Source organism: Echinops telfairi, unplaced genomic scaffold, assembly GCF_000313985.2.
Source record: "Echinops telfairi isolate 266 unplaced genomic scaffold, ASM31398v2 ScPeMD7_22;HRSCAF=79, whole genome shotgun sequence".
Lineage (NCBI taxonomy): Eukaryota > Metazoa > Chordata > Mammalia > Afrosoricida > Tenrecidae > Echinops > Echinops telfairi.
The window spans coordinates 7,617,220-7,632,266 of NW_022103919.1; the positions used below are offsets into that span (position 1 = coordinate 7,617,220).

Below are 15,047 nucleotides of genomic sequence, written 5' to 3' on the forward strand. Positions count from 1 at the left end.
GTCGGACAGGGCAAGATATGACAAAATAACAATATATAAATTATCAAGGGCTCATGAGGGAGGGGAAAAATGAGGACCTAATGCCTGGGGCTTAAGTGGAGAGGAAATGTTTTGAGAATGATGAGGGCAATGAATGTACAAATGCGCTTTAGACAATTGATGTATGTATGGATTGTGATAACAGTTGTATGAGCCCCTAATAAAATGATTTAAAAAAAAAGAAAGAAAATAATTTTATGCTGGGGTGGGGGGGATCATCACAACATGAGGAACTGTATTAAAGGGTCGCGGCATTAGGAAGGCTGAGAACCACTGGAGTAAATGCTATAATCTCTCAGCATAACAGATTTGAAATAATACAAAGCCTAAGTAAAAGAATCAATATTTGAATATGCAAAATTTAACAAATACCATTAAAAACTAATTTTAGTAAGAAATGTGTATGTACATGCAACACGTCACAAGATACACAGAAGTTTAGTGGAAAGGCCACATTCTAAAGAGGCGCTTGATATTGTAAAGGGAAGATTCTGTGCGCACTTCTCAACGGAAGCTGGATTGCACCTATAGCCACCTGTTTCAAAGCATCCAGCACCCTCCCTCTTAGGGACCCAAGGTACTGAAGAGTGTGGGCCGTAACATTTGAAGGGAGCTCAAAAACCTGAGAGATGGTCTGGGGAAAATGGCATGCATTTGACTCCTGGCAGGGTCAGAGAGAAGTCACCCAAAAACTGCAATTCTTCAAGTTCAAGGAAGAAAAAGGCGGATGGTTCTTTGATCATAATCTCAAGCAGTTAATCACTAACTACTGGAACAGGTTTCAGCCCTTTGAGCCTGGGACAACTTCACCTCAGTAAGCACACGTTTTTTGGGAGGCAGCAGCCTTGCTCCAGGGTAAATGCTCCCATAAGTAGAAGCCAAACAACCCCCCAAGACTCTCCTTTACAAAAGCCCAGTGATCTCTGAATCTCACATTTCTCAGCACTCTGCTTTGCACAGATAGACTGTATTTTGCAAACACAGCACCTCCTTGTTTCCAAACCCAGTGCTATTGAGTCGATTCCATCTCCGAGTGACCCTAAGGTACAGAGTGGACCGGGTTCCCGAGTCTGTACATCTTTACAGAAGCAGCCTGCCACAACTTCCTCCCAGGGAATGGCTGGTGGGTTTGAACCGCTCATCTTCAGGCTAACTGCCAAGCACTTAACCACTGTGCCACTAGGCCTCCTTTCCTAGCAAGTGTTACATTCAGAGCTGGAACCTGCTACCTTTAATAGCGGGAACTGACCCAAAATGTGAGCGCATCATGCACTGAAGGTTCACACTCCGTGGGGAAGGTAAACAAAAACAGCTTCACAAAAAAGGGAAGTGATGCCCAACTTTTGTCCTCAGTTCAGGAAGGCAAAGAGGCCACACCAAAACTGCCAAGTGAAAAGAAACATTAAGAGGAACAAGTTATATTTGTACCCGGCTTAAACTCTCTCCCCACAGCGACCGCTGGAGCACTACGGGGAAAGAAGGGTACTTGTAAACAGTGGGGAAATGTGGCAGGAGTCCTCTCCACCTAATGATCAAGGTCACCTCCACATGCCTTGCAGTGTGAGGCAGGCATAAAGCCCAACACTGTCTATGTTGTACGCTGGCCTGAAATATATAACCCACATCTGATTTTAAGGAACACCTCACAAACTCCAGGGGAGCAACAGTCTACAAAACTAGCTCGTAGTCTTCAGAACATTCAGTGTTCTCCAAGACAGACAGAGGCCCCTTTCTAGAGATAGGAAGGTGGGATGACAAGTAAATGCAGTGTGTGATCTGGGATCAGAAGAAAATGGCTAGACAGGGCACAATGGGGACATTTGGTGAAATTTGACTGTGGATAGACTTTTAAATTTTTTTGCAAGCCCCCACCCCCGCCAGGTCCCTTGGACAGACTTTTAGATAACATCTTTTATCTGTGTTAATCCTGGGTATGATCACGGGGCGGTGGCAATGGAACAGAGGCAATGTAACAGAACGTCCTTGTTTGGGGCAGCTTGTCATCAAGCTAAACTCTCAATGCGAGGGGGCTTCAAAAAGTTTGTGGGAAAATCCCATTCTTTTCAATCACATGTTCCCACAAACATTTTACCGCTGGGTGAAAAAAAAGAGCCATAGTCCCATGGAGGAAGGCTGAATGATAAAGCAAATGTGTCCAAATACTAATAATTGATAGCTATGCTCTGAAGGGCACAGAAGAATTCTCTGTAGTAGTTTCACCACTAGCTAGTTCGCTGTAGCTTTTAAAGGGCCTGTGCATTAATTTCACCCCTCGTTTCTGGGTATCTTTAGTGGGGAGTGGAGCGGGAGAAACCTGGTCTGAATTACTTCATCAACAGCTAAATGGAGGTTTGCAATACACATAGTATAGCCTTCTTACTCAACAATGCTGGAATACCACCCACAGCTTCACATCGTGTTTTTTCCATCTATCACTCTATCTTGGAACGCTCTGTACATCACAGCTTTATGGGCTTTCTCATTCCTTGAGCGGCTAGAAGCACTTCATCATATAGGTAGAATGCACAGGCAATGAGCACTTAGGTTGTTCTACTAGAAATAATGCTGTTGTAATTAACCATGTATAGGGGGTCATTCATGCATCTGTGAATTCATATTGTAGCTTGTGCTTCTAGAAATAGAATTAGGCAACCAGAGGGAAAGTTCATTTGTAAATGTGAAATGATACTGAGGCTGTAACTTAGGTAAAACGACATGCAAACTACAAGAGAAAAACAAACAGGTCTATCTAGATAAGATAGGTGGGATAAACAATCTGGAGGAGAAAACAACGGGACAGACGGTTCCGGGGGGACATGGGAGAGGGGGCCGCGGGGTAAAGGAAGTGGGTGCTAACAAACCCAGGGACAAGGGAACAAGTGATCCAAAAATCAATGGCGAGGAGGGTGCAGGAGGCTTGGTAGGGCTTGATCAAGGGCAATATAACCAGAGGAATTACTGAAACCCAAATGAAGGCTGAGCATGATAGTGGGACAAGAGGAAAGTAAAAGGAAATAGAGGAAAGAACTAGGCGGCAAAAGGCATTCATAGTGGTCTAAATGCAGGTATGTACAAATGTAAATATATTTACATAAGATGATGGGGAAATAGACCTATGTGTATATATTTATAGGTCTAGTATTAAGGTAGCAGATCGACATTGGGCCTCTATTCAAGTACTCCCTCAATGCAAGAACATTTTGTTCTATTAAATTGGCATTTCATGATGCTCACCTTCCTGACATAATCGCTGAAGACTAAGCGGGTGCATAAGCAAATGTGGTGAAGAAAGCTGATGGTGCCCAGTTATCAAAAAATACAGTGTCTGGGGTCTTAAAGGCTTGAAGATAAAGGCCACATTCTAAAGAGGGCACTTGATATTTTAAAGGGAAGAGTCTGTAAACACTTCTCCCAGAATCTGAGAAGCGACCATCTAGCTGAGAAGCAAAGAAGCCCACATTGAAGAAGCACACCAGCCTGTGTGATTATGAGGCGTTGATGGGATCAGGTATCAAAGAACAAAAAATCATATCATTGTGAATGAGGAGGAGTGCGGGATGGAGACCCAAAGCCCATCTGTAGGCAACTGGACATCCCCTTACAGAAGGGTTGCGGGGAGGAGACGAGCCAGTCAGTGAGGTGCAGTGTAGCAGTGATGAAACATACAACTTTCCTCTAGTTCTTTAATGTTTACCCCCCTCCAACTATCATGATCCCAATCCTACCTTATAAATCCCGCTAGTCCACAGGATGTACATAGGTACAGATAAGAACTGGAAATACAGGGATCCAGGACAGATAAACCTCTCAGGACCAATATTGAGAGTAGAGATGCCAGGAGGGTAAAGGGAAGGTGGGGTAGAAAGGGGGAATGCTCACAAGGATCTACATATAACCTCCTCCCTGGGGGATGGACAACAGAACAGTGGGTGAAAGGAGACATCAGACAGTGTAAGACATGACAAAATAATAATTTATAAATTATGAGCGAGGGAAGGCGGGGAGGGAGGGGAAAAAATGAGGAGCTGATGTCAAGGGCTCAAGTAGAAAGCAAATGTTTTGAGAACGATGGTGGCAAGAAATGTACACGTGTGCTTGATATAATGGATGGATGGATAGTGATAAGAGTTGTAAGAGCCCCCAATAAAATGGTTTAAACAAACAAACAATAAAAAAGTATGGTGTTGGGGGTACAGATTAGTAATTTACACTGATGAATGCAAAGCTGGTGATCCAAAATGGAATCCCACTCCTGATTTACAGGTGTGGTGTGGGAAGTGGGTGGATGTGGAGCTGAAGTAAGGATGGCCGAATATGACAGCTGCTGCAGTGGGTGAAGGTTATGTGGGAGTTCAATACCTTAACATAAGCCTATAAATGTCCTAGAAAAAGCTGAGATAAAGCAGGACTTAGAAGTAAGCATGTGGTGGAAAATTAAAAATGAACTTAGCACCTGTCTCAGGAAGTTGAAAAGCAACAGCAAAATAAACTCAAGAAAAGATATAACGAGATGACATTAACAAAATGGAAACTAAACCATACAACAGGGCCAATTCCATCAGAAGCTGGTTCTTTTCAAGGTAAATAACTTAAGATGAACGAAAGTTGTGACATCATTTGGATCCTGCAGAAAATGTATGGTTTCTTGTGAAGGTGGGGCTTGAATAACTGGTGGTAACGGGGATACGTTTCAAGTTTCTTTAACCTTGGACTAATATTTGAGTTTAAAAAAATCATAAAATCAAATTTGGTAAAACGCAAGGTCTTCCCCAATTATGGTTGGATATATGATATTCAATTCCATCTTGTACATAAAGTGAACAACTTTCAGCAGGAAGCCACCAAGTTGGTGTACTAGAGTGAGGAGCAGGCATCCAGGGCAGGGCAGCACCAGAATCACCACCCAAACGAGCTCACCACCACGGTATCCAGGGCTCCTCCCCAGACCAAATGGCGTGGGGATCCCTGGGCATTGCATCAGGACACTGGTGGGTTTGAAAACCTCTGAGATGATCTCAGTGCATATGCTGGGTTGAGAGTCATTGACTTAGAGCATCACTCTAGTTAACAGAGCTCCAAACTGGGTACACAGAAGTAATTGGCCACCGAGACAGAAACATGGACAACGGACGCTCTCTGGGTTATTTGGAGTTGATCTCTGGCACTGGAACAAGCAAGCATGGAGAGTGGGATTATTGCCACCGTGCGGCATCACAAGTCCCTTACCCATCACCTCAGCCCAACATGGGACACCTGTTCGCTCTGCAGGAGAGGAGCGAGAGGAAGGCCTAAGAGCCCAGAATTGGCGCGTCTTCAGTAGCCCTTTCAAAGCAGGGACACAGGCCCCTGCCCTGGGAAATGGAGGCTGGGGAGTCCTGCCAGTGGCCAACCCTATTTAGACCTGCATCACTTTTTTTGTTTGGTATGTGATCAAATGTAAAATAAATAAATGTAAAAAAGAAAAAAGAAGTAATTGGAACTCACGCAATGTGGGGCGCTATTGTCAATATACCACCTGGACTACCCGAGATGCGTGGTAGCCTTAAACTTGTTGTCTGACACTGTACTGGTTTTCTAGTGAGATGAATTTCAGCCACCAGAGATGGAAAACTCTACATGCAGTAAGAATTCCGGCCTCTCTCTTCTAAAGCTGACAGGCAGTCATTTCTTTCTTTCTTAAAAAAATACTTGCATTTACTTGGTTGTTGGATTAAGTCATCCCTGACACTGACCTTAATATTAAACAAATGGTCTTACCCTATGGCACTGGCAAGGTCTTCCCAATCAATGTCATTAGACTCTTCCACATTTATGTCATACAACCTAGGAGAAAGAGTGAAAACACCAACGTGATGGGTACTGTCACAGAGTCCCAAGAAGAAAACCAAGAGCTGGAAAGGACCAGCATGTCCAGCCCCTATTCCTTCATTCCCCCGGCCCGAAGAGGGCAGAACCCCAGCCCAATCTCCAAAAGGTCACTGCCACCCACTCCATTCTGACTCAGAGTGACCCTGTAGGACACGGGAGACCTGCCCCTGGGGGTTGCTAAGGCTGCAAATCTTTGCAGCGGCAGAAAGCCTACTCTTTTTCCTACAGCCGTGGTTCTCAACCTGTGGGCTGCGACCCTTATGGGGTCAAATGACCCTTTCACAGGGGTTGCCTAAGACCATCAGAAAACACGTAAATATTTCACAATATAGAATTACATATTATTTTGTGAATAATCACTATGCTTTAATTTATGTTTAATGATGTTCAATTTGTAACCATGAAAATACATCCTGCATCTCAGATATTTACATTATGATTCATAACAGTAACAAAATGACAGTTATGAAGTAGTAAAGAAAATAATTTCATGGTTGGGGGTCAGCACAACACAAGGAACTGAATCAAAGGGTTGCGGCATGAGGAAGGTTGAGAACCACTGTCCTATAGAGATGTGAGGTTGCCGCAAGACCAGTGGGGTTTCCTTCTGTTGAACATATTTTTGCTATGAGTCGGACCCGATTCGGCAGCACCAAGCACAAGAAGACACTGTACCTTTCAATAAGGTGGATCTTGGCCTGCAGGGCATTGACCCCTCGGTAGACATCCTGGCCCTGAGTCATCCTTTTGGTTAAAACATCTGTCCTACAGTAGATGAGAGAAGAAGATAATTTACTCTCAGGGGTAAAGTTTTAATGAAAATCTCTCCTTTTCTCCTCTGGATCGCCCTCACTCAGCTTCTCCCTTTCGCAAGTCATCCCTACTAACTGGCATGTGCCATTATAGAGGACACACCTACGGAAACCCAAACAAAAAAGCAAGAAAATGATAAATTATAACGACAGAGAATGATGGCTATTGAAGCTGAATGAAAACCTGAGAGGGACAATACAACTATAAAACCTTTTAACAATGCAAAGTTAAGGGGAAAGCACCGTCAGTAGGTACTTAGACACTTTGTAAGCCCACCTTATTTGTGACTGTTTTGGAAACAGATGGTCATTGCTCTTCTTACCGTTGCCAGCTGTTAGGATACTATATTAAACAGAGAAATTTAGTGACGTGATAAATGATTCGATAAGCCCTCTACTGCCCCAAACCAGCCCCAACGCTCTGGTGGGCTGCACATGCTGGGCTGCTCACCACAAGGTCAGCAGTTTGAACCACCAGCTGCTCCTTGGGAGAAAGTCAAGGCTGTCTGCTCCTGTAAAGATGTACAGCCTCGATGGCAGTGGGTTTATGTGGAACACAACTGCCCAAAACTGTCTGATTTGAGGCTTCACATTTCTTGTCACTGCCCTTTCAGCTGAAAAGCAAATCTTGCCTGGTACCTGAATTGTGCAAATTCTGAAGTAGTCATATCCTTAATCATCTCTCTTTTCCTAAAACATCTTTTTCTTCAAAGTACCTCTTTTATTCTTTTACTGTAGTGGAATATGTTAACGAAACACTTGCCACTTTGACCATTTTTACAGAAGGGTCGTGGGGGGGAGACGAGCCAGTCAGGGTGTGGTATAACACTGATGAAACATACAAGTTTACTCTAGTTCTTAAATTCCTCTGCCCCCCACTATCATGATCCCAATTCTACCTTACAAATCCAGCTAGACCAGAGGATGTGCACTGGTACAAATCAGAGCTGGAAACACAGGGAGTCCAGGACAGATAAACCCCTCAGGACCAATAATGAGAGTAGAGATACCAGGAGGGTAAGGAGAAGGTGGGTGAGAAAGGGGGAACCGATCACAATGATCTACATATAACCCCCTCCCTGGGGAACAGGCAACAGAAAAGTGGGTGAAGGGAGACATTGGACAGTGTAAGACATGGAAAAATAATAATAATTTATAAATTATCAAGAGTTTGTGAGGGAGAGAGGGTGAAGAAGGCAGAGGGAAAAAATGAGGAGCTGATACCAAGGGCTCAAGTAGAAAGAAAATGTTTTGAGAATGATGGTGGCAACAAATGTACAAAAGTGCTTGACACAATGGATGGATGGATGGATGGTGATGAGAGCTGTATGAGCCCCCAATAAAATGATATTTTAAAAGTTTACAATTCAGTGACATTAACTATGATCATCATTTGCACAACCATCACTATGACCAGTTTCTCCATTTGTTCATCTCCAACACCTTCATAACCCAATACATTCTGCTTGGAATGTTTTATCAGTGGCCTGTGTTTGCTATTAATGTGGGATATTTATGTCCCTCTGGACGCTGCATCACTTTCTGGATCATTTGATGGGCATATTAAATTTAGGGTGTCTACAAATGTGATATTCACATGGGCACAAAAGCATCATCACAAGGCAACTTCTTAATAATGCCGAGGAACCTGGAGACATATTCACAAGGCTTGGCCAAAGCAACACAAATCTGGCGAAACCTCTCCCTCAGGATGCATCATCCCACAATACCTGTAAAATCAGTTAATAGGCGGCTCACACCCATTTCCTTCGTTTCAAGCAGTGACACAGGCCTTCCTCCGGCATGTTTTATCAGTGGGAAAGCAGTTGCCCAGTAAACACCAGAAGAGGAAAATGCAGGTGGGGAATATATGTCCCTTGGGCTATGAAGGAGCTAACAGAAACTCAATATCCCTTATGCAATCTCTTTCCCTTTCCTCGTTCTCTAAACAAATAATTGACCCCGTCCCCCAAACAAAACCAAAAACAAACCCTTTGCCACTGAGGGTCAAACCCAGTGTGACAGGGTAGAACCGCACCATACGGGTTCTTGGGGGTGTAACCTCCGGTGCCATAATGCATAACAGTTTGGCTGCTAACTGCAAGGTCAGTAGTTTGAATCCACCAGCTGCTTCTCAGGAGAAAGATTAAGCTTTTGACTCCTATAAAGAGTTACAGTCTCAGACACCCCAGGGGCAGTTCTACCCTATCCTATAGTGTAGATATTGAGTCAGAATCCCCTCCCTGGCATGAGTTTGGTTTGCCAGTATCTCTATAGGAGGAGATTGCCAGGCTTTTCTTTGGCAGCGCCTCTAGGTGGGTTCAGATGGCCAACCTTTAGGTTAGTAGTTGAGCACTAACTATTTGCACCACACACAGGGACCTTCCAGCTGCCCCTTGTGTCATTAGTACACTCTGATCTCTAGATAATTCATGTGAGACCCTACAATGTATGTCTTTCTGTGGTGAATTTATTTCACTCAGCACGACATTTTCAAGGTTCACCCATACTGTAGCATGTGGCAGGCCTCCATTTTCCTTTATAAATCACAATCCATTGCTTAGACACACCCCATTTTGCTTCCCCATTGAACCCATGAACTCTCGGGTTGCCCCGTCTGGCTATCGTGAACAATGGTGTAAGGACCACCAGCATACATGTAACTGTTTCAATTGCTGCTTTCAAATCATTTGGGTATAGATAGGTGTGCAATTGCTGGGTCCTATGTTAAGCCTATGCTTTTATTTTTTGAGAAATGGCCAAGCCATTTTCTATAATAACGGCACCATTTTGGAATCCCACCTATAATGGATAAGGGTTCCAATTTCTCCACCTCCCTACCAACAACTTGCTACTCTCCATTTTCCTAATGATAGCCATCCCAGAGGGGTGATTCATGTCCTGTGGCCATGTTATCAGGAGAGGCCATCCCTGGAACAGGTCATACTTGGTAGAGAGGGCGATTGAAAGAGGAAGACCCTCAGCTGGACGGACTGCAACAACGGGCTCAGACAGAACAATGGTGAAGATGCGGCCGACCGGGCAGTGTTCCGCTCTCTTGTGCAGTGTCACTATGAGACACACCCACTTGAAGAAGGCACCTCCCATCCACAGTGGGGTGGAACCAGTGGATAGCAACTGGAAGTAGGGCCGAGTTGATAATTCACTGTGGCTTTGATGTGGAAGCCTCGGATGACCAAAGGCGCCCTGGTGGCGTAAGGGTTCTGCATGGGGCTGCTAATGGCAAGGTCCAGCAGTTTGAGACCACCAGCTGCTCTGTGAGAAGAAAGATGAGGTTCATGTCTATTCAAGCCCAGTTTTTGAAATAGTAAAAATGCTTACTCTTTACACCAAGTGTATATAGTTATGTGTAGTAAAACAGGAAAAAGTTGTGTCTATTCACACTGGGAGGCTGCATGGCCCAGTGGCCAATGCCTTAAGGAAGAGCACTGGACTAATTAGAGGGGTAGACTCAGGGCTGCTCCATTTTCGGAATGGGGTCATTGGCATTAAAAGACAGTTAATGGTGGGTTTTATTTTAAAAATATCTTCTTTCTTTCTTCAGACTTGAATTTTTTTTATGTACAAATAGTTGGCACTGTGTCTTCTGTTGAGTGGCTGTCTTGGATAGTCCATCCAAGATCACTTAGTCCAGCCTGATGAAGCCGATATCCTTCACATACCTACGGAAACACTGACGGCACACACTGAGGCCGTATTTCTGGTTTGAGCACAAGCGGTAAGAATGGGAACCCTGGCCGAATTTTCGCCGGTGGCTCCAGTAGAGCTGCTGGTGACCCATCTTGTTTCCAGGATCTCTTGAAGGCAAAATATCCTCTCTACCTACATCTCTTCTAGCTGTTTAATATACTCACTTGGCGGGGGTGGGGGTGGGTGCAGGGAACACCAGACAGTGCCCATGTGGGGCTGGCCAGCACCACAGGCCCTATTCCAACCTGCTCCTTGGCAGCCCCGACTCTCAGGGCCAAGTTGGATTATTGGCAGGGGCCTGGGTCAGATTCTGGGATCAGCTCAAGTCATACTAGGGACCCTTTAAAGGCCAAGGTCCTAAACCCAAGGTGTTACATTCTGCGGGCACCCTAGAGCACAGGCTGGAAAAGAAAGAGGGCCAGGATGCGGGTGGGCATCACTGCCCAGACCATTTTTGGATTAGGCTTCTGTTGACAGTTCTTCTCAGTTAGCACTGCCAACATGTCCATCCCAACTCTCAGTGACCCTACAAGACAGAGTAGAACTGCCCCTGCGGATTTCTAAGACTGTATGTCTTTAAGGGAGTAGAAAGCCTCACTGTTCTCCTATGAAGCAGCTGGTGGTTTCAAACTGCTCACCTTGGGATTAGCAGCCCAATGTGTAACTCACGATGCTACCAGGACATATATTTACATATTCTTAGTACTAAACCTTTATCAAATATAGGGATTCCAAATATTTTCTCCCATTCTGTAGGCTTTCTTTATTGATAAAGTCCTTTTATGACTACAAGCCCCAGATTTTTTTTTTTTTTAAACACTGATAGATCAGCCTCTAATTGAGGCCTATTATCCCTCATCCCTTCAGTGGGGGCACCCTATGCTTCCTTACTATCAGGGCAGAAAGGGCTTTAGAGTCTCTCCATAGAGTACTTAAAAAAAAAATTACCTCTTCTTTCTTGAGTAGTCTTCTATTACAATAAACAAATGCCCCAAGAAAAGAACTGTGCGTCCATAAGCAGTGCATTCCAAGGGTTTACTTGTACAAATAACCTATGCCTACTTTGAACCGCATTCATATTTGACCCCTAGGGATCACTGGGCTCCTTGAGAGCCTGAGGCATGGCCTGTGTGGGCAGAGCCACTGCTTCAGGGCCGCGTGGGGCAGTTGAACGGGCAGCTCACCATGCCCTGGGGCTGGGAAAAGCTACATCAGGCAAAGAACAGGCAGCACCTTTGACTGGAAACAGCTCCAGGTGACTGGCTTACCCAGAGGAGCTCTAACATGAAGCACATGATGGCCTCCCTCTAGCTCACTGGCTCTGCACCTTCCTAATGCCTGCACCTTTTATGGTTGGTGACCCCCTAACCATAAAATTATTTTCGTTGCTACTTCATCACTGTAATTTTGCTAGTTATGAGTCAGCTGACCCTTGTGAAAAGGTCGTTTGACACCCCCCCCCAAGGGGTCGCAACCCACAGGTTGAGAACCGGCTGCTCTAGCTAGATAACAGAGGAACTGTTTAATTACAAAACAAAGTAAGCAAGGCAGAGCTGTTACTAATTACCACGCTGGTGATTTCTCTTCTAAATGTTCAACCAAAGCAAACTCCTTGCCATGAGGTCCATTCTGACTTATAAGACAGGATAGACCTGCACCGTGGGCTACTGAGACTGTAACTCTTTTTTTTTTTAATGTACTGGAAAAATTTGTATTTAGCATTAGCCAGCTGGGCTCAGTTTAGATGATTCCAATTTTGTTGGCAACATCTAAAGCATCAGTCAGGAGCCAGTCGAACATATACCTTCTTCTCACCGTCAGGCCTGATCAAGGTGCTGACATTAAGGCTGCGACCTTAATGTCACAGAGCTGCTTCACAGCCTGATCTGGTGCTTGTTGGCCTTGACATCCACATGAACACTAGTGTGTAGTTATCGTCAATCTTCTTATGGTGGACTCGGTGATCGGGGGACTTGATATGGCTTCGTGGTCAAGCTTGTTTCTCCTGGGGACACTTCTGATGGCATATGGGCTGCCTTCTCAGCCTCAGGATCTTGGGCCGCCAGAAGGTGGGTGATGTGCTTTTTGTGGCTGCGGACATCTTTCAGCCTTCTTGGCCTTTAAAACCTTTGCTTTGGCTTCCATTTGGGAAGGGACAGGGGCCTTCAGTGCCTCTTCGTAAGAAAGACTGTAACTCTTTACAGGAGTCGAAAGCCTCAACTTTCTCCTGGTGGTTTCAAACTGCTGACCAGGCTCTCTTCCTGAACACGGAGTTTCATATATATATATATTTTTGTTTATGCGTGCTTGCTACAAACTGGTCACTACCTGGTCTCCCCTACAAAGTTTGAGAAAGAGACTGAGTCAAGATACCAGATGCCAGCATTCAATTTTAAGAGGTCATAGTTTTGTTTTGTTTTATAAGGATGAGACCCAATCTTCAAGGAACCACAAGCAACTGAAATAAGGAAACGGTGGGCTCCACGGCTACTTTTGGTATCTAAGGTTTTCCACAGAATAAACAGACATTCTCAGTCACCTCATCTCTCTACCCGCTCTGTAGAAATTAAGGGAGAATATCATCTGGTTGGAATTGATATGAAGAAAATCTTAAAACTTACCACTTACTTTTACACTGCATCCAATTTCTGGTTTCCACTTTAGCTTCTACTTCTACCCAAGAGATGCCCTTGTACAGTTTTTCCCGAACAATTGATAGACGGTCTTCAGGAATATCCCGGAGACTAGAATCCATGTCATTCAACTCCTGAAGGGACATCTTCTTTAGAATCACTTGTTCCACAGCCTTGATGAGTCTCTTGATTTCCGCCTTACTCCAGCTACCCCGGTTCACGGCTGCAAATGTAAAAGAACAGTGGCAGAGTGCCTCGTCTGTGTGCTGCCAAACAAAACCTCAAGAGCCAAATGGGACGTCTCAGACAACCAAAACGATCGGGGACAGTGACATGCAAATAGGAGCAACATTATTAAAGGGGTAGTGGGTTCTCCCTCCAACGTCTTCCTTGCCACCTTAGCAAAGTGACTTCCTCCATTCAGTTTCTCCTACTGACCAGCTTTCTGGGGTATGTCTCCACTGGGCAGTTCTGTGATGAAAGTTAATGAACTTCTAAGAAACCAAACACCACCAAACCCACTGCTGTCAAGTTGGCTCCGACTCAAGGCCAAGCCCACTGCCATAAAGCCGACTCCGACCCATGGCGAGCCTGTACCGGGTTTCCAAACTGCTTATCTTTATGAGGGGAGGAGGCCTCACCCTGCTCCGACAGAGCCGCTACTGGGTTTGAACTGCCTATACCTGTGATTAACAGCTTCATACCCAACTCAGTGCCACCAGGGCTCTTTAAAGCAACCCGATGAAAGCATGGTTAAGATCCATCTTGTGAATAAAGGGTGCAGGGCTTCACTGAATATCCAGAAACGAAGCGCATCCGTACAGAGAACGTTTTTAAGAATACTAACTCTGTTAGAAGCCAAGCCGGCACTGAATCAGCTTGTGGGCTGAACCAGCAGGGGTGGGGTGTATGTGTGTGATGGATTCCCCTAAGTGGGTGCTATCGACGGTCACTTACAACTGCCAATCTGAGAGTACTTCAGGGCAACAGAGAGGCTGCTCCGGGCCACCATCTCGCCAATCTTTTTCCAATCATTTCCATGGAGGGAATGGTACAGCATTAACTTTTCAGTATCGCCTTTACTGTACCTAAGAGAAAGGGAAAACATGGTACAGTTCTGAATTAACCACAAGATTAAACACCTTATCTTCATGGCAGTGCAGTGGTGCCAGCTGAATGGAGAGGGGCTGACAGGACCCCTGGTTGGCACCAGTCCTTCTGATGCCCCAAGCACCCTTCTCTCCATGTTCCCTTACTTCAACTGCGTTCATCCTCTAAGTTGATGATCACCATGTCCCAGCCCAGGGACCTGGCTCAGCTGCACAGCAGCTAGAGCAAACGAGCCCGATCACTTTGCTCCCCGATGGGAACTCCAAAGACTTCTACAGGTACAATAGAGCACACTTTTCCAAGTGCCTCTGCTTTGCACAGCTCAGCCCTACCCACCTTCTTTGAACTTGTTTGTATTCCTGAACCTTTGTGACCACTGAGGGAAGAAAGAGCTGGCTGTTCCTCCACCCAGCCTGGGCAACAGCTACAAACCCACAAAATCCCTCCTAGCTGACATTTCTTCAGAGAAACTTTCCTGACCACCCTCGTACAGGAAGGTCCCAGTCTTTATTACAGAACACATGCTTCTCTTTCACAGCACTGGAGACAAGTTACAGTTCGGTTTCCACGGGCTTCCTCTACCGCAGCTCTGTCCCACAGAGATAGGATGTGTGTCACAAATGCACACATTTTAATTTGCTAACCATTTAAAACAGTAAAGCCCAAACAGAAGGGGAAAAAAACATCAGGTACTATTAATTTCAACAATAAACTTTTACTTATATCAACACATAGTTGACATCATTTTTAACAGATAATTAATATAAAAAGTATTATTGAGATTTTTAAAATGCCTTTGCTTCAAGCCAAGCCTTCCAGGTCTAATAATGTATTCTACCCTCACAGTAATAATGTATTCTACCCTCACAGTAAT

The 15,047-nt window shown here is 44.9% G+C and overlaps 2 protein-coding genes across 4 annotated transcripts in view; both read right to left on the reverse strand.

Moving 5' to 3' along the window:
* Positions 1-15,047, reverse strand: part of TTF1 (transcription termination factor 1) — a 36,388-nt gene that overhangs the window by 5,599 nt on the left and 15,742 nt on the right. For 2 of the 3 annotated variants that reach the window (XM_030885129.2, XM_045288589.1), the window contains 4 exons: positions 14,021-14,151; positions 13,052-13,286; positions 6,583-6,672; positions 5,797-5,862 (listed from right to left, as the gene is read on the reverse strand). In XM_030885129.2, coding sequence (XP_030740989.2) covers positions 5,797-5,862; positions 6,583-6,672; positions 13,052-13,286; positions 14,021-14,151 — 522 coding nt within the window. Of the gene's footprint in view, positions 1-5,796; positions 5,863-6,582; positions 6,673-13,051; positions 13,287-14,020; positions 14,152-15,047 lie in introns of those variants that run through there. The other variant, XM_045288590.1, reaches the window with a different exon arrangement.
* Positions 10,366-10,521, reverse strand: LOC115869148 (40S ribosomal protein S29-like). The gene has a single exon (XM_045288591.1). It carries the CDS (start codon positions 10,519-10,521, stop codon positions 10,366-10,368), a length of 156 nt encoding a protein of 51 aa, XP_045144526.1.